The 11,525-nt window shown below is 54.6% G+C and overlaps 2 protein-coding genes across 4 annotated transcripts in view; one reads left to right on the forward strand and one right to left on the reverse strand.

Annotated features, from left to right (window-relative positions):
* Positions 1 to 6,938, forward strand: part of TMEM143 (transmembrane protein 143) — a 33,156-nt gene extending 26,218 nt beyond the window's left edge. For 2 of the 3 annotated variants that reach the window (XM_078872782.1, XM_078872781.1), the window contains exons 5-9: positions 240 to 388; positions 1,422 to 1,492; positions 2,559 to 2,707; positions 3,350 to 3,593; positions 5,048 to 6,938. In XM_078872782.1, the coding sequence (XP_078728908.1) occupies positions 240 to 388; positions 1,422 to 1,492; positions 2,559 to 2,707; positions 3,350 to 3,593; positions 5,048 to 5,223 (789 nt within the window). In that variant the 3' untranslated portion in view covers positions 5,224 to 6,938. The remainder of the gene's footprint in view (positions 1 to 239; positions 389 to 1,421; positions 1,493 to 2,558; positions 2,708 to 3,349; positions 3,594 to 5,047) is intronic. The other variant, XM_078872784.1, reaches the window with a different exon arrangement.
* A 648-nt stretch (positions 6,939 to 7,586) lies between these two features.
* On the reverse strand, positions 7,587 to 11,308 carry FMC1 (formation of mitochondrial complex V assembly factor 1). Its single transcript, XM_078872787.1, has 2 exons — positions 10,965 to 11,308; positions 7,587 to 8,738 (listed from the first exon to the last, which is right to left on the reverse strand). The coding sequence occupies exons 1-2, from the start codon at positions 11,085 to 11,087 to the stop codon at positions 8,487 to 8,489; spliced, it is 375 nt and encodes a 124-aa protein (XP_078728913.1). The 5' UTR covers positions 11,088 to 11,308; the 3' UTR covers positions 7,587 to 8,486.
* Between the last annotated feature and the right edge of the window lie 217 nt (positions 11,309 to 11,525).

Genomic DNA, 11,525 nt, shown 5'->3' on the forward strand with positions numbered 1-11,525 from the left:
GGACTGCCTCGGAATCAGAATCTTTATATATCCTGGAGAAATCCGATGAGCTATGAGGCTCTTTTTTCCCACAGATATCCGGTCGGGGCACGGGGGGGTCACAAAGCCTGCTACCGTTTGTCGACGACGATGACGCACGCCGTCCACGTCTGTGCCGTGCGCCGTCTCTGCCTTTAGCCTGCGCCGTCTCGCGTGCGCTGCCCTGGTGATGCAGCGAGGTGGCCTTCCTGTGAGAGCAGGTGTCCGTGAACCTGGACCGCTACGAGGTGGTGGCCTTCTGGGCGATCGGAAGTCGCACGTCGCGTGCCGCGGAGCGCTGGAGGACGCACGGCAGGAGGTGGATGTCCTGGATACCGTGGACTCGCGCGTCGGACCCGTGGCCCGAGAGGTGAGGCCTCGTCCGCGCGTGTGACTCTCTCGCACCGGCGGACGAAACGCCGCCACCAGCGTCGACAATCGGCAACGAGCAACAACCAGCAGCAACGAGCGGCCGCCAGCAGCGTCGGTAACTAGCAACCAGCAGCAACTAGCAACCGGTAACAACTAGCAACAACTAGCAACCAGCAGCAAAGGCAACTACAACCACTCACTGTCAACCGCCAAGAACGTCAGCCGCTATGAACTACCACGAGCGTCAACCACCGCTGATATCATCCACCATCAACCACCGCTGATATCAAGCTCCATCAATCACCACTGATATTAACTACCGTCAACCACCACCAACCACATGGCCCCACCAGCCTGCATCGCCAATTTGCTTCGATGTTTAACAAATTAAATGAAGGTGATGTGGGATGTGGGATGTTATCATTCGCGTTGATGCTGTGATTGATGCTCTGAGCGATGACAGTATTGGTGACGATGCTGTAACGAGCGAAGTCTCTGCGATATTTGTGATGATGCCGTATGCGGCGAGCGACGTTGCTCCGAGTGATCATTATTTCTAGATTTGAAGCTTTCGTAACTGCAAGGATTCATACTCTGGTTTTTTCGGTAAAGCCACCTAGGTAAAAAATTAAATAAATGAAAACTAAATTAAATCACGACGTTTCGGGCACAACACAAGCATCCTTCAGGTGGGGACAACTTAGCTGTTTTCATTTATTCAATTAGATTTTTTACCTTCGTGACTTTACCGAAAAAACCAAAGAGTATGATCATTATTTGTGATGCTGCTGCTGCTGCTGCTGCATGCTGTGAGCGATGTTGCCGTGAGTGATGACAATATCGGTGAGTGACGCCGTTCGCTATGAATGCTGACGCTGTGAGTGACGACAACAACGATGATATTGACGGTGCGGCCAGCCTACTGACCGCGTGAGCTGTGACGCTACGATTCACGTCTGCTGCAAGTGACGGTGCGACGAATCGTCTCCCCCGTGCCCTGCGCGCCTCCCCGTCCACCCCTGTGCGCCCAGACGCATCTTCACGCGCGTCCTTGTCGCGGCGCGGTTGAAGGGCGGGCGCCTGATGCTCAAGGCCTTCAAAGGTGAGAGTCAACTTTGGGAAGAACACAGAGGAGGAGTGGGGCACCGAGCAGGCCTTGGGTCAGAGGTCGCAAACGGGTTTTGATTCCTTACCCGTACCCGTACCCGGCCGCACCAGGGTCGCAAACGGGTACCCGTACCCGGCCGTACCCATACCCTACCCGTACCCGGCCGGGTACGTACCCGGCCGGGTACGGGTAGGGTACGGGTATCGGGTACCCGATTGCGACCTCTGGGATGAAGCCATGTTGCAGGCGCGGGTGGGTTGATTCTAGGAACTTGAATTGTGAGAAGAGACAAGACGTTGGGAAATTAATGACAAACGGTTACTCACCAGTGACTCACGGTCTACCCATACCCGTACCCGGCCGCACCAGGCCGGGTACGGGTAGCCGGGTATCGGGTAGGGTACGGGTATCGGGTACCCGGTTGCGACCTCTGCCTTGGGCCAAGCGCAAGCCGCTGCTTCATTTCACTCGGCCCGCGGCCCCTGAGGATGGCACAGTTGGGCGGCAGTGATGCGGGGCAGCTGGCAACTTGAGATGTTATTTATATCCGATAAACTTGATGAGAGTCGTCGTAAACCAACCCCCTCGCCCCAACCGCGTTACGGACGAACGGATGGACGCTTTCAAACCTGAGTTGGCAAGCGGCATTTAAACACAACACGTGGATTGTATTCGTGCACATTTTCTACTAAGCTCAGTGGGAAAATATTAAGATATACTTCACCGATATGCTGAATAACATTTTGATTTACGAAAACTTTGCATGTGTATTTTGAAAAAGCGAGAGGCCTACTACGCATATCTCATCTCATCATCACCGAACCCCAACGCTGATGTTTACACACCGCACCAGGTACTCAGCCGACCTAGGGAGGGGAGGCCCAGCACCGATTCAGACATCCGTCACCGATATTGACCACGAGTGGGAATTGAACTCTGGTCGCCGGGTTCGCAGCGCAGTGCGCTGACCACTCCTCCACCTGCCACCCCCGACCTCACCCTTTCCCCCCCCACTATTCCCCTCCCCCCCACCCTGACCCCCCACCCCCCCACCCCACAGACGTGCCGTGGACGGCGCTTGAGCTGACGCTGCCCGAGGTGCGGGTGCACATGTCCACGCTGGACAAGACGCTGGTCAACGGCACGCTGGCCATCGGCGGCCTCGCCGTGTTCGTCAACGTCTACATGGTCATCATGACCGACCTCAAGGTTGCGGCGACGCGGGGGGCGCACGCGCGCGCATCGGGGAGACGCGCGGGGGGACGCACGGGGAGACACGGGGGATGCGCGGGGGGACACACGGGGGATGCGCGGGGGGACACACGGGGGGACGCTTGGGGAGACGCGCGGGGGGACGCATGGGGAGACACGGGTTATGCGCGGGGGGACACGTGGGCGGACACGTGGGGGGACACGTGGGGGGACACGTGGGGGGACACGTGGGGGACACGTGGGGGGACATGTGGGGGGACGCACGGGGAGACAGAGGGGTGATGCGCGGGGGGACACGTGGGGGGACACGTGGGGGGACACGTGGGGGGACACGTGGGGGGACACGTGGGGGGACACGTGGGGAGACGTGGGGTGACGCACGGGGAGACAGAGGGGTGATGCGCGGGGGGACACGTGGGGGGATACACGGGGAGACACGGGGGACACACGGGGAGACACAGGGGACGCGTGGGGAAATGCGCGGGGAGACGCGCGAGCATCTATGCAGCACTAACAGGATACTATAGGGGGGAATATGTTTGACCTGGCAAACAATGTACGCCTTGTTTACAACTTCGCCGAATCGCTGCAAACGCAAAAAATCCAATAGGATTCGTTCGACCGTTGACGCCGCCGCAGGTGCAGCTGATGCTGGTGCTGGCGCTGTTCTCGCTGCTGCTGGGCGCGCGCACGCTGTCCGCGTACCGGCGGCGGCGCGCGCGCTACACGCTGGGGCTGGCGCGCATGCTCTACTACAAGGGCACGGCCAACAACGGCGCCCTCGTCACTGCGCTGGCGCGGCGCGCCCTGCACGAGCACTGCAAGGACGTGCTGCTCGCCCGCGCCGCCATCCTGCGCCTGGCGGGAGGCGGTGGAGCGCAAGGTGAGGGGCAACACGGCGGTGGGGGGGGGGGGGGCGGTGGGGGGACTGGTGGCAGTTGCACCGCCTGCGAGATTCATCCGGAGGGAGGACGGGTGAGGTGAGCGCTGAGCATAGCAGGAGGCCGTGTGAGAGTTTGAGGGTCATTTGGTCGTGGTGATCGGGCATCGGGCAGCCAAGCCGGCGCGGGGGTTGACGAAGTCCACACTCTTAGGTTTTTTCTGTAAAGTCAAATAATAAAAATAAAATTATAATAATAAATGAAAATAAATCAATTAAATTGATTTAAAAAAAAATCTCGATTTGAAGCTTTCGTGACTGCAAGGATATATACTCTTAGGTTTTTTCGGTAAAGTCACGTAGGTAAAAAATAATAATAAATGAAAATAAATCAATTTTATTGATTTATTTTCATTTATTATTATTTAATTTGTATTATTTTTTACCTACGTGACTTTACCAAAAAAACCTAAGAGTATGAATCCTTGCAGTCACAAAAGCTTCAAATCGAGACAAGTCCAGTTCGCTGAGAGTTTGGTTTATAGGCGAGAGGTGAAGGGGTGAGCCAGATGCACAGTTGAGGTGGTCACCTCACGTCCCCGTGTGTCCCCGTTTATCCTCCCTGTTCCTTAATGTCCCGTCTTGTCTCGGAGTCTTATCTGTCCCGTCACACTCGTGTCCCCTGTGTGTCTCCTTCAATCTCTGTGCCTCCCCTCTTGCCCACGTGACCTCCCCCCCCCCATGCATGCATCCTCTTCTACGGTAGCGAGATGTCAACTACCTCGGTGCTATACAGGAGGTTGTGGGTTCGATCCCGATCCCGACGCCTGTATATTTGGAGTTTGCACGTCTTTCTCTCCCCGTGATTGTGTGGATTTCTCTCGAGGTCCTCCGATTTTTCCCTCCACGTTTAGAATCAACGTGCGTTTCGAGTATTTGGCTGCTTTGAATATCCACACGATGATAAGCCACTTCGTTGAGCCATCATTTGTGGCCATGTTGCTTCTTAAAAAAGAGCTACATACAGCTCAGTGGGGCCACACTTGGTAAAATAAAAATACCATTGGAACCTCATTTGCCAGTAAAAAATATGATAATTGTTTTTTTACCCTTCTATCTGGCAACAAAACTGACACCTTTTTTTACAAGGAGTCATGTTTGCATAGACCACAATACCTGCAGTCATAATGCAAACAAAAAACATAACTCTGATAACAGTGCATACATTATCAGAGTTATGTTTTTTTTTGCATTATGACTGCAGGTATTGTGGTCTATGCAAACATGACTCCTTGTAAAAAAGGCGTCAGTTTTGTTGCCAGATAGAAGGGTAAAAAAAACAATTATGAAAATAAAAATAGTTTCGAGTTTTTATACTTTAGTTTATATTTTCACACCGTTGCACCCTCCCTTGTCGCCCGCCTCCCCCACCTCCCCCCCCCCCCGCTTTGTCCCAGCAGCGTCGTCGGTATCCCCGGCGGCCGTGTCCCTGGAGGTGGAGCGCTGGCTGGAGTCGCGCTGCGGTCTGCGCGTGTCGTTCAGGCCTCACCGCGCCCTGCGCCACCTTGAGCAGGCCGGCCTTTTGGATACGCGGCCCGTGAAGACGCAGGGGCCACAGGCGCCGACTCCCTGAGCCTAACAGCGCCCCCCCCCCCTTCGTCTCTCCCGCTCCCCCACAGCGGTGTAGTATGGCATGGGCTCTGGTGCCACAAATTAAATGTCCCATCCCACCCACCAAATTTCCATAATTCCCCTCCTCTTCATAGCGTAGTGCCTGCGCCACCGCCCGCCCCCACTCCAGCCCGTCGGCCCGGGTGCAGTTGCACCACCTGCACGCTCGATAGCTGCGCCACCGGACGATGAGGCTCTGTGCGAGTCTATGAATCTCCACGTGAGGCTATGGTAGAGTGTGCTTGCCATGGGTCCTGGAGCAGGTAACGACATAGGCCCCCCCATCCAGTTTCTCCCCCCTCTACTTCAAAGCGTGGCATCTGAGACCCTGGATCCGTTTTCTTCAAATGCGGCTCATCCTTGCCGGGTCTTCTTCATCATCATCAGCATCATCATTGGCCAATGTCTATCCACCGCTGGATGAAGGCCTGCCCTCGACGCCGTTGCCATGCCTCGCGGTCCAGTGGCGGTGCTGCGATCCACCTCGCTCGCGCACGAATTGTTTTCATTGCTCCCATCTCTCGAGCTCACTCGGCCCTTCGCGTGTGACGTCCCCGGTTAAGCCGCTTGCGCCCCGATCCGTTGGGTTCCTCTTTCAAGTCTCTCGCTCTTCACTTCGAGCCGTTGACACCCTCTTCGAGGCTTCTTCTTCTTCTTCGCCGCAGCCTTGCTTCGCGGCGGGTCTTACAGCGGCGTAAGCGACCGCAGGATCCGTCGTGAGCTGGCGCGTGACGATGAAGCCGCCGTTGAACCAATCGCCAGGAATGCGCCCGAACCCCTGAACCCCTACCAGACGTCGGGAGCTAAGCAGGAGTTGAGCCTGGACGACGGACGAGCACGTAGAACAGGTGTTGCCGGTGTCGTGGGAAGCGGAGGACACCGTTTCGAAAATACATTGTTGTTCTGTACTCCACCCACCCCCCCCCCCCAGCACCTTCACTGACCATCACGGTGAAGTATGGTCAGATAACCCTTGCAGGGGGGGTGGGCGGGGGAGGCCTCATCCAGGAGTGGATGGGACAAACGCGCTGTAACGTGTATATGCGGCGATGTGGTGCTTGAGATTGGGGGGTCACAGTTCTAGAATCGATGCTGTTTTATTTGCCACTGTGCACCGGGTGGAATGTATGCATGTTCAACTTCTTTCGCACCGGACGTAGCCAACCGTGGTTATCGGAGGTGCGGGGAAAGGACAACAAACTAAATACAGTGGCGGCAGTGCTCGCATGAACCAATCGCAGCGTGGTGAAGTATGGTCAAAAAACCCCATTGACCAGCACGGCGGCGAGATGTTCACTACCTCGCCTGGTATACAGGAGTTCGTGGATTCTATCTTGATCCTGTATATTTTGGAGTTTGCATGTTCTCCCCGTGGAATTTTCTCCGGGTCCCCCCGGGTTTTCCCTCCACGTTTAGAAACATGGGTTTAGCGTAGAGTATTTGGCTGTTGCTAACCATTTCAACTTAAGTCACTTCGTTTGTGAGAAGCCAGGTCGCTTCTAAACAAAGAGCTATACAGCTCAGTGGGCCTTAAAAATGTATCATCCAGCAGTTCATCATCAGCCACGATCAATCAACTGCTTGGATAAAGGCTTACCCAAGCTTTCACCATCCTGGCCAAGTCACCCTTGAAAAGGTCATCCTTGCATAAGGAAATACACTTCTGGTTCTGATTCTCATGATAACTGTGATGTTAAGTTATTATACAAACTGAAAATAAAGTATTACGAAAAGTGTCTTCAATGAAATCGCGATATCCTAGCGCCGCGAATCGAAATGCTACAGAACATTCTGCCGTTGAATGTTGGGTAGCACAGGACAGTCACCGATTCAATCTCCTGGCGCGGCATTTGAAAGGGCAATTTATATCTCCCCAGCACCCCCCTCCCCCGCCGCCTCTATCCTCCCAGGGTGCACTGCAGTCGATTGGCCAGGTATAGAATTTCTCAACTGGTGCATCGTAATAATGTGCAATGACTTTATTTAGCAATATGCTTGTTTACCCTCGGCGACTCTGGAGGGTGCTGCTCACAATCAAGTCATGCATAAAGGGCTTCACGTGACTAAATAAATGTTTTACAGGTAGGAACAACAGTTCCACACTGCCCACCAGGGATTATTTGTCTGTCGTGCATAGCCCCTCCCAAACATGTACGCTCCCGGATTGGTTGAAGTGTGTCACGTGACCGCGAGCTTTCTGTCGTGCACGAATGCGCTGTCCAACCAAGTTCCTACCTGCCCACTCCGAAGGAACGTGTTGTTGATGACCAATCCCTTAGCAACAGTTACACACAAGAGACAGACAGGACATCTCTTTTTGCTTCGGGTTGCCTTGTGAGGCCAGGCAGCATTTTATTGTTTCTCAGATGTGACGGTGCAGAAAACAGGCAAGGATGTGTGATGGTAGCCATGTATCACTCTTCGGGTCACGGCCTTTCGTACTCATAATAATCACAACTCAATGTATTCATCCAGTAAAGTCTCATAGTCTTCTGTCTAGGCCCTAGGGGGTTCCTGCTACATTGGGACGTTTGGTTAATTCCATTCATGAGAGTTTTGCAGCCTTTCGGGGGTGTGTGGGGAAACTGGAGAACCCGGAGTAAACCAATCGCCACCCACACGAGACGAGGGGCACTCAAAGCGCCGCACAGTTTCACCACCGCACAGCCCAAGCCTGCAACACGTGGTACACACCCAGGTAATTGCACCGGTTCTCCCCGCACCCCCATCCCACTTCACCAAACCGCAGTGAAGAAAGTGGTCAAGTAAGGGTTGGCTGTTGGCTATGCGTGTGGCCTGTAATCCTGCACTGGATCGCGCACACGCGTTGTGCTATAATACCCTGGGCTCGCTGTGAGATGGCGGTACAGCAAAAATGTTGGACTCAACCTGTTCTGAACGTATGGGATAGAGTGTTTCCCCCTCACACGTGTGATGGGCTAGTTGGCGCTGACTCACAACGTGGCCATCCGCCTTCCCTCTTGCCTGTGGTTCTTCCTCGCCGCCTTCCGAGTCGTCCTCTCTTGCTCTCTCTACGAGAGCGAGCGGAATATTAGCACGGCGGGCTACGTACGGTGCAAATGAAGTTCAACATACACATGTATCTGCGCGGTGGCGGTATTGCGTTCCAAGTCGACGTTATTTTTGTTGTTTAAACGACCCCCCCCCCCCCCACGTGAACCGCTGGGACGCACCGCGCGCGCACTAAATCCGGCAGGCCCTCGCTCAGCGCGGCTCCGCGTCGCCTCCTCCCATCCCACCGCCGCCGCCGCCACCCTCGCCGTGGGGGGCTTGCATATGGCGGGGGGGCATGCCGAGACCCACGAGGCGCGCCACGTCCTCAGGGGAGCGCTCCCCTCCGCCCTGGTACTTGTGATTCAGCGCCGCGTACTGCCGCGTGCTCCGGAGGAGGCACAGGTAAGTGGTTGCGCGGTGCAGCATCTCCTCGCGAGCGCGGCACTTCTGCTCCTCCGTCACCTGGCGGGCAGAGGAGGTGGGTGGGGAGGGGGTTCAGTGGAGGGGACGGCGACAGGTGATCAGGAAGTGCTGTGGTAGATGGGAATAGGGGGAAGCAGCTGGTGCATCTGCCGGTCATCTCAGTCGGTTGCAGAGGTCGCAAACGGGTTTTGATTCCTTACCCGTACCCGGCCGCACCAGGGTCGCAAATGGGTACCCGGCCGGGTACAGGTAGCCGTTCCCTACCCGTACCTGTACCCTACCCGAAATGAGTGACAAACAGTTACTCACCAGTGACTCACGGCCTACCCGTACCCGGCCGCACCAGGGTGGCAAACGGCTACCCGTACCCGGACGGGTACGGGTAGCCGGGTATCGGGTAGGGTACGGGTATCGGGAACCCAGTTGCGACCTCTGGTCGGTTGACACACGGGCACCTGGGTCTGTCCAGAGACCTCCTCCTGTCGGCGAGCCTTCCGACACTTGGCGTGGCCTCAAAGTGCACCTGGCCTGGCACAGTCGCCGTGGTGCTTGTCACTGTGGCGAATGGCGAGCATTGGATGGGAATTTTGGAAGCTATGGTCTCGGTAGTGGCGTCGGCTCATGTATCTGTCCTGTTTGGAAAAATAAATCACTTGGCGATATTGATGAGGAACGACCGTTGCCCGAAACGTCGCTTATTGTATATTTTTATTTAGAAGGGCACGACTATTGACGAGCATGTTTAATCTTTTTTTTCAACGGTTTTACTTAACTGGACTCCTGTATCGTGGTCAAATCGTCAAATCTTGTAATCTACATTTCGTCCACTTCCCGTTTGCCAATCAATCCCTAATTTCGCACACGTACTCAGATCCGGTGACAATGCATGCCTGTATCGAAATCGGCATCAAATAATCAATGAATTGGCTCCTTGGAAGCAATTAACTTTTTGTATGGACGTCTTATTAATTATATATTTGTGTTCTTGGTTCTTTCGGTAAAGTCACGTAGAAGGGAAGTAATAAAATTATAAAAATAAAACATAATAAAATAATTCTCACGACGTTTCGGCTACAACGGCTTCTTGCGTTGTAGCCTAAACGTCGTGAGAATTATTTTATTATGTTTTATTTTTATTATTTCATTACTTCCCTTCTACGTGACTTTTCCGAATGAACCAAGACGATGAATCCCTGCAGTCACGAAAGCTTTAAATCGAAATATATATTTGTGGTGGTCAAAAACGCCGCGGTCCCTAAACTCTGGAATCGCCTTGCCCAAGAAGCAGGCGCCCAGTGTCTCGGTGTCAATCCGAAACTTTGCCCACACACTCAGATCCAGAGGCAATGCATTTTGTATCAACATCGCCATCAAATAAGCTATTAAATCGCTCGTTTAAAGCAATACATATTTTGTATAGCACTTTAAAATAAAACAGTTAAATCGAAATAAAACAGTTTTTAAAAAACTTTTTTTAAGTAGTTTTTTTATTTGTCCCGCTTGATTTCGTCTGTCCCATTGCCTGGCGATGTTCTCTTGTCCGTGTTGTCTCACCTCTACTGTCTCCTGAACGGTCTGTCTCCCTACGTACTGCAGTCTGTCCTGTGCGTACGGTCACGTGCGCACTGTCCCCGATGTACTGTTCATCTCGTGTGTCCTGGGTCACGTGCGTAGTTTCATACGTACTTTGTCTCATGTGTACTGCCCTATGTTTACAGGCCATATGCACTCTGTCCATCTCGTGTGTACTGCCCGTCCCACGTGTACTGCCCATCTCGCGTGTACTGCCCGTCCCACGTATACTGTCCATCTCGTGTGTAGTGTCTCATGTGTACCGTCTGCCCCATGTGTACTGTCCATCTCGTGTGTAGTGTCCCACGTGTAATGCCCATCTCGCGTGTACTGTATCTCATGTGTACTGTATCTCATGTGTACTGTCTGCCCCATGTGTACTGCCCATCTCGCGTGTACTCTATCTCGTGTACTGCCCATCTCGCGTGTACTCTATCTCGTGTACTGCCCATCTCGCGTGTACTCTATCTCGTGTACTGTCCCGCGTGTACTGCCCATCTCGCGTGTACTGCCCCGCGTGTACTGTCCCGCGTGTACTGTCCCGCGTGTACTGTCCCGCGTGTACTGTCCCGCGTGTACTGTCCCGCGTGTACTGTCCCGCGTGTACTGTCCCGCGTGTACTGTCCCGCGTGTACTGTCCCGCGTGTACTGTCCCGCGTGTACTGTCCCGCGTGTACTGCCTCAGCCCCGTGCCTGGTTGTCGCGGAACAGCTGCGCCACGTGGCGGTACGCGAGGCCGTCTCGGAGGCGCCGCTCCGGGGGTGACGCCAAGCGCAGCTCCCGCAGCAGCGCGCGGACCACGCGCGCAGCCTCCATCGCTCGCCCACCACCCACCACCACAGCTCACCACCACCACCCACCACCGCAGCTCACCACCACTCGCTCGGCGTGTACACCACGACGCGGCCTACACAACGCACCGCTTACCCCCCTCCCCTCCCCTCTCCCCGTGCAGCCTGCTGACGCTTTACACACCGCACCGGGTGACAGGCCTCATTTGAGTCCGAGCCAACCTACGTGACCTCCACACGTGAAGGTGGTGTGAAGGGAATCGATTCCCCCTTTCGTACACGGTGTAGTCGATTCACTCACACGATATCGATTCCACCGCTCAGGCGCGCGATTTCTTTCTCAACGGCACGAGAGGGGGGGGTGGGGAATCGATTAACGTCAGTCGGGGAATCGATGCGCCGGTTATTTTTATGGAATCGATTACAAATTACTTCCGCGCCACGTCACTATTCTAATTAACAT

The sequence above is a fragment of the Lampetra fluviatilis genome, chromosome 35 (assembly GCF_964198595.1).
Source record: "Lampetra fluviatilis chromosome 35, kcLamFluv1.1, whole genome shotgun sequence".
In the NCBI taxonomy this organism is placed as follows: Eukaryota; Metazoa; Chordata; class Hyperoartia; order Petromyzontiformes; family Petromyzontidae; genus Lampetra; species Lampetra fluviatilis.